The sequence below is a fragment of the Ochlerotatus camptorhynchus genome, unplaced genomic scaffold, assembly GCF_037179485.1.
Source record: "Ochlerotatus camptorhynchus isolate MF236.1 unplaced genomic scaffold, CSIRO-AGI_Acam_v1.1 ptg000231l, whole genome shotgun sequence".
NCBI lineage: Eukaryota > Metazoa > Arthropoda > Insecta > Diptera > Culicidae > Ochlerotatus > Ochlerotatus camptorhynchus.
Window position 1 is genome coordinate 1446226 of NW_027040721.1, and position 16275 is coordinate 1462500.

General features: G+C 41.3%; 1 protein-coding gene across 4 annotated transcripts in view; it reads right to left on the bottom strand.

The window, feature by feature from the left end:
- The window catches only part of side (sidestep), a 671279-nt gene that overhangs the window by 198153 nt on the left and 456851 nt on the right, over window positions 1-16275 (bottom strand). For all 4 annotated transcript variants that reach the window (XM_065225556.1, XM_065225558.1, XM_065225557.1 and 1 more), the window contains 3 exons: window positions 15138-15350; window positions 14907-15076; window positions 14671-14806 (listed from right to left, as the gene is read on the bottom strand). In XM_065225556.1, coding sequence (XP_065081628.1) covers window positions 14671-14806; window positions 14907-15076; window positions 15138-15350 — 519 coding nt within the window. The remainder of the gene's footprint in view (window positions 1-14670; window positions 14807-14906; window positions 15077-15137; window positions 15351-16275) is intronic.

Consider the following 16275-nt stretch of genomic DNA (forward strand, 5'->3'; position numbering starts at 1 on the left):
AACATCTAACGAATTCAAAACTCCGAAAATCACTCATCTATAGCAAGTTAGTGGAAGCAACCCTGCATGCAACCATTCTTCATGATACACTTTTTCTGCCTATCTTTCTATTAGGCCTGTGGACATGCGTTAGCTTCGAAACTTCTAACCAAACTGGGAAAATTTTCAGATCACAAAAAAAAAATTAAAGGTAATTACAAAATAAATATTGATTATTTTACGCAAAAACGAGCACTCTTGTAAAGGGCGAACACGAAATTATTGCGACACCAAAAATGTCATGCCAATTTTCTTATAACGTTTAGAATCAAACCAAAATTTTAGGGTAGTTTTATACATATATTTACTTCAAAAATCAAAAGAAAAGTTAATCGATGGAGCCTTGAGTGTAAAATTGAACGCATTTTCGCTTGATGCCCTCCATCAAAGTCTTTACAGTGTCATCCGGTACCAGTTTCTCAGTTTTTTTTCCATTTTCTTAACATGTCCTTCTCGTCTTTGACTGTCTTCTTGCTCTTCCGAAGTTCCCGCTTCATTATTGCCCAGTACTGCTCCACCGGGCGCAGCTCCGGACAGTTTGGCGGATTCATGTCCTTTGGAACAAAATGGACAGAATTGGCCTCATACCACTCCAGGACACTTTTAGAAAAGTGGCATGATGCCAAATCTGGCCAAAATAGCGGAGCTTCGTCGTGCTGCTGCAAGAACGGCAAAAGGCGCTTCTCGAGGCACTCAGATTTGTAGATCTCGCCATTTACTGTGCCCTTTGTCACGAAAGGCTCACTCCTCAGTCCGCAAGAGCAGATGGCCTTCCAAATGAGATATTTGGAGGCGAACTTCGACATTTTCTTCTTCTTAAATTTGAAGGCCACATCGAACTTCCTCTTCCCGGTGAAAAACTCCAACCCCGGAATTTGCTTAAAATCGGCTTTTATATACGTTTCGTCGTCCATCACACAGCAGCCATATTTTGTCAGCATCTTCTCGTAGAGCTTCCGTGCCCGAGTTTAAGCCGTCGATTGTTGCCGCTCATCGCGGTTTGGTAATCCAGCTCTCTTCTTTGCATTCTGGACGTAGCTCTGCGACATGCCGATCTTTTTAGCCAAATCACGGCTTGAGACGTTGGGATTTGCTTTGATCATCCGCTTCACCTTTCCCTCCGTCTTTTTGTTCTCCGGTCCCGGTTTTCTTCCAGCTCCTTTGCCGTGGTCCAACGTCAACCGCTCCTGGAACCGCTTCAACACTCTGGAGACGGTTGAATGGTGAATGTTCAACATTTTTCCCAACTGACGGTGCGACAGGTCAGGAAATTCCAGGTGTTTGGAAAGAATTTGTTCTCTCAACTCGCGTTGGTTCACCTCCATTTTCGTTGAATCGAAAAACACGACTTCGAGTTTGACAGCATGTACACAATACACATCAATGAGAAAGTGTGCAAAATTTGGTTGATTTTTACCCTATGGTAAAAAAGTTATGCCCTGTTGAATGTGTCGCAATAATTTCGTGTTCGCCCTTTATTGTATGCTAATGCTAATTGACTGTAACAAATATAATATGCTGAGATAAAATAAAATAACTATAAAATTATATGCAAAATTTACTAGAAGATCATTACTCTATTGGTGAGAAGTTTCTAATAAGCCCTCCCAGTTCCTCTGTATACAGAACAAATCTTATACTATAATCAGTATTGCTCAGTCTGCATGAAGTAGCCGATTTTATCAAGGAAGTTCTATTAACAACCAAGAATAATTTGTTTGAGGCATACTGAAGCATTCAGTATGTGTGTATGTGTCACCATCATCGTTGCAAATATAAATAAATTAAACATAACCCTTTGCTTCAGTACCATTAACCTCCATGTCCATGGGGAGGGGCAAATTTGTTAGGACATATGTCGATACTACAGATATTGAATTAGTCTTGGGTGATCTAGTAGAAAAATAATCCGATCTCTAGAATTATTTCGGAACCTATACCATCTTGTATACGTAGCAATAGGTCGGACACGATCCACATAGGCACTTTGAATTGTTTGGACATATTTCGATTCTACTGACATCATTGCAGTCCTGGTTGATATAGTAGAACAAATCAACTGAACTCCAGGACGATTTAGAGAACCTAGAATATCCGGCATACATGGCACTTACTCGCATATATACGATTCGTTTATGATTTGATAACGAAAAATGTAATGTTCATATCAAGGGGTTGGTAGCTCCGCACAGTGTGCCAAGATCAGATTTGGGCACACATGGGCACTAGACTGATGCAAAATTTGAAATTTTCGCTCCACAGTGTTCAAACGGTTTCAAATCGGGTCCTGATTAGCCTCCGAAAATTTAAACTCATTTGATAAGAAACTGACTTGGCACAAACCATTTGAAGTTTATATGGAAATTACTGTGGGAAAACAAAACTTTTTGTTCATTGTCTTCTAGCCTTTTTACATATTGTACTGTTAACAAATTCTATTGCTATTCTTATGGGAATTTTTATCAGCTACAACTTTGCACAACATCGTTTTACAGCCAAACGTCAAACTAAATAGTTATTAATTGTCTAAGAGATTGATAATCTTATGGCAAGATTAAGCAACTGTATTGTGGGCAACACTGTATTCTGCAGTGTGACATAGTAGCCATGATTTTTGTCCTCTATTCTACGCGCCATAAACACCAATGTTGCCTGCTGAACAGTTGATTGAGCATAATCGTAAGACGTCAGTGACTTGAATCATTTATAATTTTTGTTCCTTACATTTGATCGAAAAGTGGTCTTCAACAAAGTTGTAGCTGAGAAAATGTTCAACAAGCTCAGTTATCATTTTCTAAAGTAAAGTAAACTGGTGAATTTTGAGATAGATATGTACCGAAATTATGGGTTCTTCATAGTTATTCCAATATAAACTTCAAATGGTTTGTGCCAAGTCAGTTTCTCATTAAATGAGTTCAAATTTTGGGAGGCTAATCAGGACCCAATTTGGAACCGTTTGAGCACTGTGGAGCGGAAATTTCAAATTTTGCATCAGTCTAATGGGCACGCCAATTGACACAGTTTGGCACCCATGGTAGGAAACATTAACGATCTTTGAAGTTAGTGGCATCACTGTACTTTGTCTGCGCCTGCTCAGCGCAAGTGTCAAATCAATGTTATTACATTTTGAAACGCAACCTAGAATTTTCGCTTAGTTCCCCAAAACCGAGTTGGATTCCCCACTAGAATGGCCAACAGTGCACAGGCACAGGCATTAGCCTGTCCGAACAGTAATTCATTCCATGCAACACAAACCAAAATCAGGGTAATCGCTAATGATCAAAATCGCATGTATAATTACACTCCACTCAATCAATCCCACATTCCACAAAGCACCGGGTATGATATGAAAAAATGCCAAAATTATGTTCGTTTCACTGTAGCTTTGTGTGGCAGATGAGAAATGGCCAGGGAAGGAATAAGGAAGATAAACGGCTCGTCACAACTAGCTGCTCTGTCTTGTTTCGGATATGCTAGTTTGAGTTTAGTTTCGCCGACTGTCGCTCCACGGGCACATGCAACACATTTAGCAGAGGAACACTTTCGTCTCATTCTTGGCCTCCCCGAGTCGTGTATCCACGTTGTACCGGTTCGATGCCAGTTAGCCTTCTGATCTCGGCAGCCGATTTCGATCCCCGAAAGAGTTCCAGCGATTTCAACATTCGCAGCAGCTTTCCCCGGCGGCTGTAAATTCCGAATGCCATCAGATGCGTTTTGATGCTGTCTTTGCTTTGGAACTCCATCACCTTTTCGAGGGGATCCTCCATTCGGATCAGTTTGTCCAGCCTCTGGATCATCGCCTTGCCTGCTTATTGTATTCTTCCTTCAAAACAATACATTCGAACTGTCAAATGAAACGGGTTGCCAAGCATGCCATTATTCACAAGCAAACAAAACTCAGCACCATGACTGATGCTGTTGGTACACGTGAGACACACTGAGAAAAACTTGGTACATAATAAGTGTGTAGAGTGACCAACCTTAGGTTCGTATTGGAAATGAAAAAAATGACCATGAAAATGTCTCACACTGGACAGACCCCAGGGAATTTCCGTGTAAATCCGGTGTAACTTATGGAATTGAGATCATTTCTCGATTATTTGCAGGGTGTTGGTTTGACCCGGTTAAAAATTGAGAGCCAAATGAACAACAAAATGGTAAAAAGGTAAATGAATCATTAAACAATGACGATGTTCCTTAATAAGTAAAAAAAATCTCCTTAAAATAGATCGGATTGCTCCTTAAATGATTGATCAAAATACGTTAAAAATCTTAAAAGGCTCAGTAAATATTTAATGTACGCTCCCTAAAATAGAGAAAACTGTACATTAAGCATTTGAAAATGCTCCTTAGTATGCACCGCTTTGCACCATTTTGAAGTGTAATTGAACCATATATCATCGGAAAAGCTGCTGTCGAAAGGTTAATAAGTACCATGAAATCAGCTGAAATGTTCAGTAAATCATTGTGTGCATTTGTGCATTTTTACTGAACATTTCATCTGATTTCATGGTACTTATTAACCTTTCTTCAGCAGCTTTTCCGATGATATATGGTTCAATTACACTTCAAAATGGTGCAAAGCGGTGCATACTAAGGAGCATTTTCAAATGCTTAATGTACAGTTTTCTCTATTTTAGGGAGCGTACTTTAAATATTTACTGAGCATTTTAAGATTTTTAACGTATTTTGATCAATCATTTAAGGAGCAACCCGATCTATTTTAAGGAGATTTTTTTTACTTATTAAGGATAATTTCATCTGTTTTATTGAGCAAAAGTAGGGCTGCCCAACAAAATTGATGACAGCTAAATAATCCGGGACGGAAAGGTTACAATGAATTTTTGTGACAACACATCAGTCCCTTCGCGATTTTCGCAACATCATTTAATGTTTCCGCGATTTTCGCGACTGAAAGTTCAAATCCGCGAAAATTGTGAAATCCGCGCCTGTTGCAACAGCCCTGGATTTACTATAGGTCTCAATAATGGAACTCAACTGTTTTAATATACTGTTTGGATGACTTTACAAATCATGCATAAAATGGGAAAATAATAAAATTTGTATGAAATTATTAATAAAATTGGTATGAAATTATTATTACGGACGATGGAGGACGATGGTGACTAACGACGATGCAAACTGAGAAGCAAAGTCGAAATTTATTTGAGCTCAACAATCAAGAATCTTTTCAATCCGGGTCTGAGTGACACACCACCAGTCCCTATGCTAAATACCAGCGGCTCCGTTGGGCATTCCGAAGAGATCCCCGATTGCAGCTATAAAATTTTCGCCAGCGGAAATGCGGCAGGTCCCTCGCTAGCAGCATCCTAATCAACGGAAAAGTTGAACGCCAACGGAGATGATGTTACAGCGGCTACGACAATTCTTCTGCCAATAGCGGCTCGTGTCCATAGTCAGTAGAGAGGGTGTTCCAAAGGGCCAAAAAGAACGGTGAGAATCTTGAGACGACGTTGGATCGATTGCTGCTGGAGCTGTTGTCAATTTTGATGCCGATTTCGAGCTGATACCAGAACTATTGGTTCCTAATGCCGAAGCGATGCCGCTACAACTCGATGCCGCATTATTGACGTTTAAATCATGAACATACTCAACTAATTCTATGATTGTTCAAACTAAACATTTGCTATTTATTTTCAACTTTACTGGAACATGGATATCGTCAATAATACGTGATGGTGCAGATATGTTAACATACCGTTGCGGTGTTGTTGCAGTTTAATGAGAATAATTAATATCAATTTCCACTTATGATGGGCAACGGGTTGACTCACCGGGCAATTTTGCGGGACGGGCTTCGGGTTTCTATGTACCGGGACGGGTTTCTTTTTCTCTTTCTTACAGGTGATGTAAAAGCGATTAACTTCCACGGGCAGCGGCAGCAGCAGAATATTCAGGCGAGACGAAGATCAGCATAGGCTCCTCCGGTTGCAACAGGTAGGTGTCCTCCAATAGGATAGGCTCACTTGCCTTTCTCTGTGAAGGTTCACCGGAAGGCTGCTTTAGGCAGTTCTCACAGAGTTCCTGCCTATAGATAAAGCGGAGTCGACTATTGGAACTGACGTGTAGACTCTTGTTGACGTCTATACAAAGGTGCGATATCAGAGCGGCGGTTGGTCTTGAAAAAGTAGAGCTTCGGAATATCCTGTAGAGCCACGTTCTCGTGTACCGCACTGTCGAACAGGTTGAAAAAGGAATTCGAGGATGTCGCCTCCGAACGTAGGGAGATTCATACGAGGTAGCTTGACATCAGTGTGTGGAGAAGCATTATGGGCGACAACCGTTGGACTGCTGTTTGCGTTGGCCGCCGTGTTGTAGCAGGTGGAAATCATTTGAATGAATTCTGCCTGTTGCTGTACCAGTTGTTGAATGGCAGCGCCGCCATCTTGTGATGCTGCCTTAGAGCGGGTCGAATAAAAATCGAACCTTTTCCGATAGGCTACTTTTTTTGGTGGCATCACTATGAGAATGTTTGCTCTGATACTGATCAGTATTGAAGTACTTCAGCAGGGATGCCGGATTTGAAGATTTGAAGACGAAAAGTGGTTAGGATTTGAGCACACATAACTCTGTCAATAGCAGATGGATTTTAATTATAAACAAGCCAATCGATTGGAAATTATTCTACGAATTTGCTTAACTGACATAACCCCAAGCCATAAAAACTTCCTCAAAGCCCCAAGGCTGCAAAATGCGTGTCGATTCATGGTTGACATGGTTGGTTCTCAATAATGCGATGATCAATCTTTATGATTTAGCCACCATTCGAAAGGTATGGCTATCGTCTTTCATTTAATATAGGTAGATACCCGATTGGACCTGTGATTGGCCATCCGGAACGGAAAAACCCGGAAAAGTCCCGAGCAAAATGCGTGTCGATTGAAGTTGACATGACTGGTTCTCGGTGATTTGGTTACCAAATTTCAAGATTGAGCCACTATTTGAAAGGTATAACTATCTACTTTCGAACGGAACAGACAACGAACTGATTGCACATGTGGTTGGCAAATCGGAACGGGAACACCCGCGAAAGGTGGCTCTGTGGAAATTCGGATTCACCGATAAAATGGTCAATTCCTGAAAGTAGACCTAGAGATCCGCGATTTTTTCTAAATTGCAAACAATTATAAGCAGAGAAGAAATATACCATCAACATATCGATTCTGCAAACAAGTGGCCAGAAAACGGTCCCCTGAATATCTGGAATCACCGGGAAAATAGCCAATTCCTGAAAGTAAAACTAGAGATCCGCGATTTTTTCTAAATTGCTTACAATCATGAGCATAGAGGAAATATACCATCAACATATCGATTCTGCAACCAAGTGGCCAGAAAACGGTCCTCTGGATATCCGGAATCACCGGAAAAATAGTAAATTCTTGAAAGTAGACCTAGAGATCCGCGATTTTTTCTAAATTGCTTACAATCATGAGCATAGAAGAAATAAACCATCAACATATCGATTCTGCAACCAAGTGGCCAGAAAACGGTCCTCTGGATATCCGGAATCACCGGAAAAATAGTAAATTCTTGAAAGTAGACCTAGAGATCCGCGATTTTTTCTAAATTGCTTACAATCATGAGCATAGAAGAAATAAACCATCAACATATCGATTCTGCAACCAAGTGGCCAGAAAACGGTCCTCTGGATATCCGGGTTTATTATTATTATTATTATTTATCTTTATTAGGGAGTCTTTCAGCCTTGGGCTGGTTCGCCTCCAACTTACGGGTTTATTTGATTGTACGTCATTTCCAAGTTATGTATAGATACATTCATACCATTGGCATTTTGTATTTGAGATAAGACAGAGACAGGATGCGGAGGGCCCGCTTAGGAGGAGCGTAACCCATGTTATGGCTTCCATTTATTAAATAGTTCAGATAGGCTGGAAATGATAGGTTCATGGTGAGAAAATGTACCATGTGGTGCCCGTTCACTGTTAAAAATTAGATTCAAATCGTCAGGCCCTGGCCTGAAATAATGGGATTGACGATGATTTGTCAAGTTTCATTTTGCAATTGCATATAATTGTAAGTTTAGGTTTGCTTTTTGTAATTGTAAGATAGATAGTTTGCCTCAATTGAAACATTGAGTTGTATAAACTTGACGAGTCATACCTCTAAAATAGTAGTAGTTACAGTGCCGCATTATCTAGCAACCACTGCCTGCAACTAATGTTGGAGGGGTCGGCAGGGCTGATCAAAACTAGCATAACTCTTACACTGAAATGATCCCACTTGAAACATAAAGTAATTTTATTTATTTTCCTACTAATCTATCTACACACTTAGTTTTTTCTACCGAGCTCGGCTGTGCGGGTCTCGGCGGGGAGGGTTTCGCTGAGATCTCGGCGGGAGTGACATTTGATTGAGGTCTCGGATAATGCCTTTTCTAATAATCTGCCTACGTTTCTTTTCTTTGTTATCTACTTTATGCCCATTTTTATTTTTCTGCTCTTCTTTCCTCTTCTCTTCTTTTGTTTTGTTTGTTTACATATAACTAATACTAATACCTCCTTGTTTTCTCTCTTGTTTTCTCTCTTGTTTTCTCTCTTGTTTTCTCTCTAATTTGTCTACTATGTTCCACCATCACGATGAGAGATGAGCTACCGTACATGGTACACGGTCATATACACTCCCAAAATAGTATGCCGCAAGTAAGTATATCACAGAGGCAACTAAAGATCCAGAAACAAAAACCGATAACGCTTAAGATAATGAGCTGTGGTGATTTATATGACTAGGCGAGGTAGGCGACGATTGTGCGTATTTCTCACGTAACTTTTGAAAAGGGCCCATTTATAGCCTGAATAATACGTAAAGAGCATTAAAGGTCGCGTGAAAGTGGAACTTAATGAAGGCCTAAGTACTTTTTCGTAGTTTTCAGTTTTCGGACTTGAAAGATCGTCGGTTACAGTGACCTGCTTACTGAGCAGAAAAACGCTGTCCCAGGTCCTTACATATCAAAGAGATTTATGGTAAAATCACAGACAAACAGACGTAACTCTTCATTGTATATCTTCATTCATGCATTTAACGGTTGATTTGAATATTATCAGTTCCGCGAACTACTCGCCGCAGCGCTGGCATCGGATCACTTTGACGTTTCTATACATTCTATAGAACTTTTTTGCAATATTGTTTACGAGTTAGCGAGCAAGCTTGTTTTCCGCGAGAAGCCAGAGAGATGTCGTTACTGAGGTTATATGTTTTGAGATACTATGTTTTCAAGAACAAGTTTTTCAAAGAGTTACGTCTGTTTGTCTGTGGTAAAATCGCTTGTGTATCGTGTATTTTGCGAAACTCGTTTTTGTCGTTGGTTCCGGGTTTGAATGGATACACAAATTTGAGCAACGGTATTTTGTGATATGAGGGACTCGGTGGCCTTAGAGCAACCGTTTTTGCTTACTGAGCAGAACATCATGAGTCTAATCTCAGGCCCATCCATATTCAAGATTCGTCAATCGTTTTATTTGTTAATATGACTACATGGTAATAGCAGCAACTCGGTGATTAAAAAGGTGCTCGTCTGCCTAGTGGCAAACGTTTTTGCTTACTGAGCAGAAGACCGTGGGTTTAGTCCCAAGCTCCTTCGCGTTATATGATCGTTAGGACATCAATTCAGCTTATCGTTTACCAAAACGAACCCTGCTGCAAACCCAACCCTCTTATCCAACATCCCAGTGATTCCTCGTGGAAGTGCAGAGGTGTTCTCGGCTTCCATCAAAGTGAGTGTCATGTCAACACAATCCTTCCCACTCCTTTCTTGACCTGTGTTCGGGCGCGGCCGGCGCTGGTATTGCCTAATTTAAGATCACCAGTTTTTACACATTGAGGATGATTGCTAGTCCCAAGCATCGTCTATTGGTTCTCTGTGTAATTACAGCTGATCTGGCAAAAATAGAGTAGCAACCGTGGGGCGGTCAATCAAGCTCAAGCTCAAGCAAGCTCAAGCTCAAGCTCAAGCTCAAGCTTCAGTAGCCTAGACTTCCCACACGACCACCTGTGTGGTGTGTGGTGTGTGTCTTTGTGTGTTAAACAATTTTGAGTAACGTGAATCTCAGTAACACCTCATATAATACCTCATAACATGAGAATTAAAACCAAGTGCAATGTTATAAAAAGTGCCCAGAATTATATTGGACACATCCGGACACATGACATATCTGGACGCATGCAATTCGGTCCAGTGGTTAGTGAGAAAAACATTACTCAAAATTGTATAACACACATACATATACTCATCACGTGGTCTTCGACCTCGATTCGAAACAATACGAAGGGAGATGTCTGCCATTGGCGCAATTAATGTCGGCGAGGAAATGCGTCGAGAGGTGGGCACCTGGGATGCCATCAACAGGGCAGTCGCTCAAATGCTGTTGAACCTGCAACGTAAGTAGGCAGACGATCAGCGAGCTAGTAACACCAGCTAGCGCTGATATTATGAGAGGTGCATAACCACTTTTAGGAATACACTATTTTTCCGGTGTTTCCGATTATCCAGAAGGGCCTTCTATGGCCTTCGAGGGATTGAATCAATGTGGCACTGAGATATCTCTCTCAACTAAGAGTTTTTCACATTTTCTAAAAAATCGCAAATCTCTAGGTCTACTTTCAAGAATTGACCTTGATCCCGTTTATTCAGGATGTCCAGAGGACCGTTTTTAGATCACTTGGAGGAGGATCGATATAGTGATGGCATATTTTCTCTATGCTCACGATAGAATCCAATTAAGAAAAAATTGCGGGTCTCTAGGACCATTTTTAGGAATGGACTAATTTCCCGATGAATCCAGATATCCAGAAGGGCGTTTTATGACCACCGGGGGATCGAATCAATATGGAGCAGATATATCTCTTCTCAAATGAGGGTTTTTCACATTTAAAAAAGAAACGTGGATCGCTAGGTCTACTTTTATGAGTTGCTCATTTTCCTGGTGATTCTGGATATCTAGCTGACCGTTTCGTGGTCACCGTGAAGCAGAATCGATATGGTGATTGAATATTTCCTCTATGATGAAGATTGTATGCAATTTTGCAAAAATTGTGGATCGCTAGGACCACTTTTAATTTAATTGACCATTTTCCTGGTGATTCCAAATTCAGAAAGGGGTTTTATGGCCACCTGGTGAACGAATTAATATTTCACTGAGATATCTCCACTTAACTTAAGGATCAATACATTTACTAAAAATTCACCGAGCATTAGAACCACTTTGTAAAAATTACTACTTTTCCGATGTATCCGAATATCCTCAGGAACGTTTTCTGGCCACCCTGAAGGAGAATTGATATGGTGATGGCATATTTCCTCTTTACTCAATATTGTATGCAATTTATAAAAAATCACGGATCTCAGGGACTACTTTTAGTAATTAACCAATTTTCCGGTGAATCCGGATAACCAGAAGGGCGTTCTATGGCCACCGGGGGATCGAATCAATATGGCACTGAGGTATTTCATCTCAACTGAACGTTCTTCACACGTTCTAAAAAATCACGGATTTCTAGGTCTACATTCAGGAATTGCCCTTGATCACAGTGATTACGGATATCCAGAGGACCGTTTTCTGGTCACCTAGCAGCCGCATAGATATAGTGATAGCTTATTTCCTCTATGATTATTATTGTGTGCAATTTATGAAAAAAATCGCGGAACTCTAGGATCACTTTTAGGAATTGGCCATTTTCTCAGTGAATCCGGATATCCACGAGGGTGTTTTATGGACACCCGGCAGCAAAATCGATTCAGCGATGGCATATTTCCTCTAAGCTCAAGATTGTATGCAATTTAGAAAAAAAAATCGCGAATCTCTAGGACTACTTTTAGGAATTGAACATTTTTCTGGTGAATCCGGATATCCAGAAGGGCGTTTTATGGCCACTGGGGGACCGAATCACTATGGCACTGAGATATCTCTTCTCAACTAAGGGTTCTTCACATGTTCTAAAAAATCACGGATCTCTAGGTTTACTTTTAAGAATTGGCTATTTTTCCGGTGATTCCGGATATCCAGAGCACCATATTCCGGCCACCCGGTAGCAGTATCAATATTTTGATGTCATATTTCCTCTATGCTCATGATTGTATGCAATTTAGAAAAAATCGCGGATCTCTAGGTCTACTTTCAGGAATTGACCATTTTATCGGTGAATCCGAATTTCCACAGAGCCACCTTTCGCGGGTGTTCCCGTTCCGATTTGCCAACCACAAGTGCAATCAGTTCGTTGTCTGTTCCGTTCGAAAGTAGATAGTTATACCTTTCAAATAGTGGCTCAATCTTGAAATTTGGTAACCAAATCACCGAGAACCAGTCATGTCAACTTCAATCGACACGCATTTTGCTCGGGACTTTTCCGGGTTTTTCCGTTCCGGCTGGCCAACCACAGGTCCAATTGGTTTTCTATCTGTTTAAAATAAAATTAGATAGCCATATCTTTCGATTGGTGGCTGAATCATAACGATTGGTGATTGTATTGCTGAGAACCAGTCATGTCAACATGCATCGACACGCATTTTGCAGCCTTGGGGTTATGTCAGTTAATGAACAATTTATTAATTTTCTATAGGTCACCATTAAAAATTACACAAATTTCCAACTGTTGCAATGGTGACCAAAATTGTCACCGATTGCTTGCAAAAAGCGCTTTCCCTAAAACAGATTTCAAAATCGAATTCCATCCGGTCTCACTGAACGGTGCTTATTCAATAATCCTTGTGTGGTGATGTCCGGTCGGTCGTCATCAGCAGCAGCAGTAGCAGCGCTTTCGGCGAGTGGCGTTGAACATTGTTCTCCAGTACACAACGAAAGACTGCCTGCAAGCAGCGAGCTGCAGCCCTCATGAGCGTCCATTCATCGAAGAAGGAGGAAGAAGCCGCACCGCTACTGATCGGATTCAGTAGCTCTTCGTGAGTCGCTGTGGGCCATCTATGCCGAGCCCCTCACCCTCGTACCAAGCAACATACAGCTCGCCAGCCTCATCGGTGTTGACCACGCTAATAGCTCAGCATTTATCAACCATCACGAAAAAAGGGTTTTTTTTTCAGGACCACCATAAATAATTCTTAATTAAGAGATAATTTTCATTGAACGTTCACTTGCCTTGCTGCCAGTCACATCACCCCCAAAGCTGTTTGATAATGTACCCAGCAACAAAACGTTTGTGGTCAAATGCGTAACAGTATTGAAGTGGTTCTTTAAAAATTCTCGCAATGGCCGAATACCTTGTGAATTAACTAGAAACACTTCGAATTATGGTAAAGTTTTCTCCAGGACGCTAGAAGATGCAAAAAAATCTCGAATTTATAATATTAATCGCGACTATCTCGCGATTGGAAAAATTTTAGCAAGAAATTCCTCCAATCGATTTTCGCTTTTCTTATTATCTGCTGAATAAACCAAAAATTCCGTGCTTTTTGTGCATGAAAATGCATAATTTTGTCATCAGAAAACGAGGCGTTTCCGTGATGGGAAAAAGTGGTTTCCCTAACACAGTCGCCGAATATTGATACCCAGCACGTAATCCTACGTCAAATTTACGGTCGTGTCTTGGATACAACCTCTTACCTTTTTAAACTATTCAAAATTAGATGGAAACTACAAATTGCCTTTGAATCACTGCTACAAATCTCGTTTCAGTTTGTAATAATTGTGGTGTCTTCAGCTGAATTGAGAATTTATGAAAATTATGATTCAACAATTCCAATTTGCGAATGTTAGGATAAGGGAGCGGAAGATCCGCACAAAAGCAAATAACCGTAAAGGATAACACTAATTGTTGCAGGGCCATTATACAGTGGACTGTCCAGCTCGTATGAGTTAAGTACGATACATGGTTGTATCCAATTTACCATTGTATGAAGGGCCAAAAACGGAGGGTGGACCAGTAAGCAGAGACACTTACTCGTGATCCACGTGAGCAAGAAGAATCTACTTCCAATGATAAAAATGTTCCAACCAGATATTGAACAAGCCATCATACGAGAGGATAAGTGGGGAGAAGAGCCCACCTTCAATACACGAAATGTTAACCACAGAGATTTGGCAATTCCACTCTCCCCATCCAAATCGCTTCAATCAGACCCTGATGGTTCCATCCCTACCCAATAAATTTATATGTCTATATGAAAATATGTAGACTATAAGAATATAATACAACCCATGATTTGCTGCTCAGTAGCAAAAACAATCCCTTCAGGGTAATCGAGCATCTCAAATCCACGACACTTCACGAAAAAATATGATTAGGTTTCCGCTTGGTGAAACAACAGAGATACGCGATAATTCATATTGTTGAAAGTTAGGGGGTGACACCCAAAACATTCGCCCCGGATGTTACCAAGTTCAATTATTGGAGTTCTGAAATTGTAATTCCGTTGACTGAAATATTCAACAACACAGATTTGAATTTGGTTATTTTGAATGAGGTATGCTAGTCTTACATGCGTTAATAGTTTCGGTCATTTCACCTGTGTGATATTCATGTCAAGATTCCAGGTCATAATTGTTCTACTGTTACGTCACATCTCCTCCAAACTTAATCATAATGAAAAACAACCTGCTTTCTCTCTCTCTCCATATGCCAGTGAATGGAAGTCATACTCACATGCAACGCTGATAATCCGCTTGTCCTCGAGCGAAAAGTTCGAGAACCACGGATTGGACGCCCGGCAGGCCAGCTCGGCACCGTTGTTCCCGGCCGAGACCCGCATCGTCAGTATGCTGGAGGTAAAATTTGCATCCTGCAACGAACACAACAGATAGTTGATTAAACGGCCAACAACGGCGTCCAAATTGCAGCTCGTTTGCTTCCTTCCTGCCAGCTGCAAATATCAAACTTACATTGTTATCGCTATGAACAGTGATGTCGGCACTTCGCAGAGGCTCCCCGTCCAGCAGCCAGACGATTTTCGCCGCCGGAAAGGAACCCCACGCTTCGCACCTAATCGGTACGGGACGACCCGCGGTGAGCAGCTCATTAGGGGTAACGATTTTCACCCGGAGTGGTTTCACTGCAAATAGGTCGAGAAGCAATGATTTTGGATCGCACGGCATGGACATGTTAATACTTACGGTGTACTTGAATGGAGACTTCCTTCGAAAGCGATGGAATCAGCTTGGAGACGGCCGCTTTGCATCGAAATTTGGCCCCGTAGAGTTCCCTCGTGACGGTCCCGAGGAAGAGCTGATTGACCATTGCGGCAGCCCCGTCGATTGCGGATGGATGACTTGTACCGGATATCTCCCTATCACCGTGCCACCAGGACACCCGAGGCGGAGGTCGACCTGCAAGCAAAAACGCATACCACAGTTTCAGAAATGGGAAAGAACTTTGGATTGCGGATTAATTTGAATAATCCACCCCGCCGATGAAGGTCTCTCAACCCAGGCAGACTTGTGTCGCTTAAGCAAATTCTGAGGAATAAAATTTAATTTGGCTCATATATCATTCATACGAGGCCCGCCTTCCTCTTCGATGATCAAGACGACGACGACGATGGAGGGAAAAAAATCGACATCCAACGTACAAGAGCTTCATGACTGACAACGAAAAGAATGACAACCCGAATAAAAATTTACATCGGCCAACATTATGATGCTGAAACTAAGTTGTGTTTATTGGGAACTTTGAGGTTATATTTACAATAGAGCTGCTACACAGTACATACTCATAATAAACTAATGCAGATTTAATGTCTCTCGACTCGGGTCCCTCCCTTCCCTTCCGTTCTGCCCCGCACGAAAGTAAAATCTTTCAATAATAAAATGACAGTAAGAGCTCTTCTCAGCCATGAATATAAAGTGATTCGTCCTCCTTCCAATTTCTCAATTTCCTCACCACCCTTGATAGGAAAAATTCGCTACAAAGCTTTTGTCACCTTCCAGCAGCAAACCAACCAACCAACCATTGAATCCAGCTCTAGCTTGTCTGGTTCGCTGTCAATCCATTCTAATACATAATCAGTAACATCATTTCCAAGCTGGCTGGTCGAAACGTAAGCGAGCGAGACTTGTCTTGTTGTGGATGGATTCATTTTGGGCTGCCCGAACATCTCATCCCACTGTGTTCATCAGCAGAGCCATCATCGTTGGCTGGTTTGCAAGAAAGTTGTTCGCTTTTTCCCTCTCTAAATAAATAATAAGTCTATCTGGAGGCAACCAACGAAGGACACCAGCTACTGGTTTGGAAAATATCGCCTCAGTTTGGTTT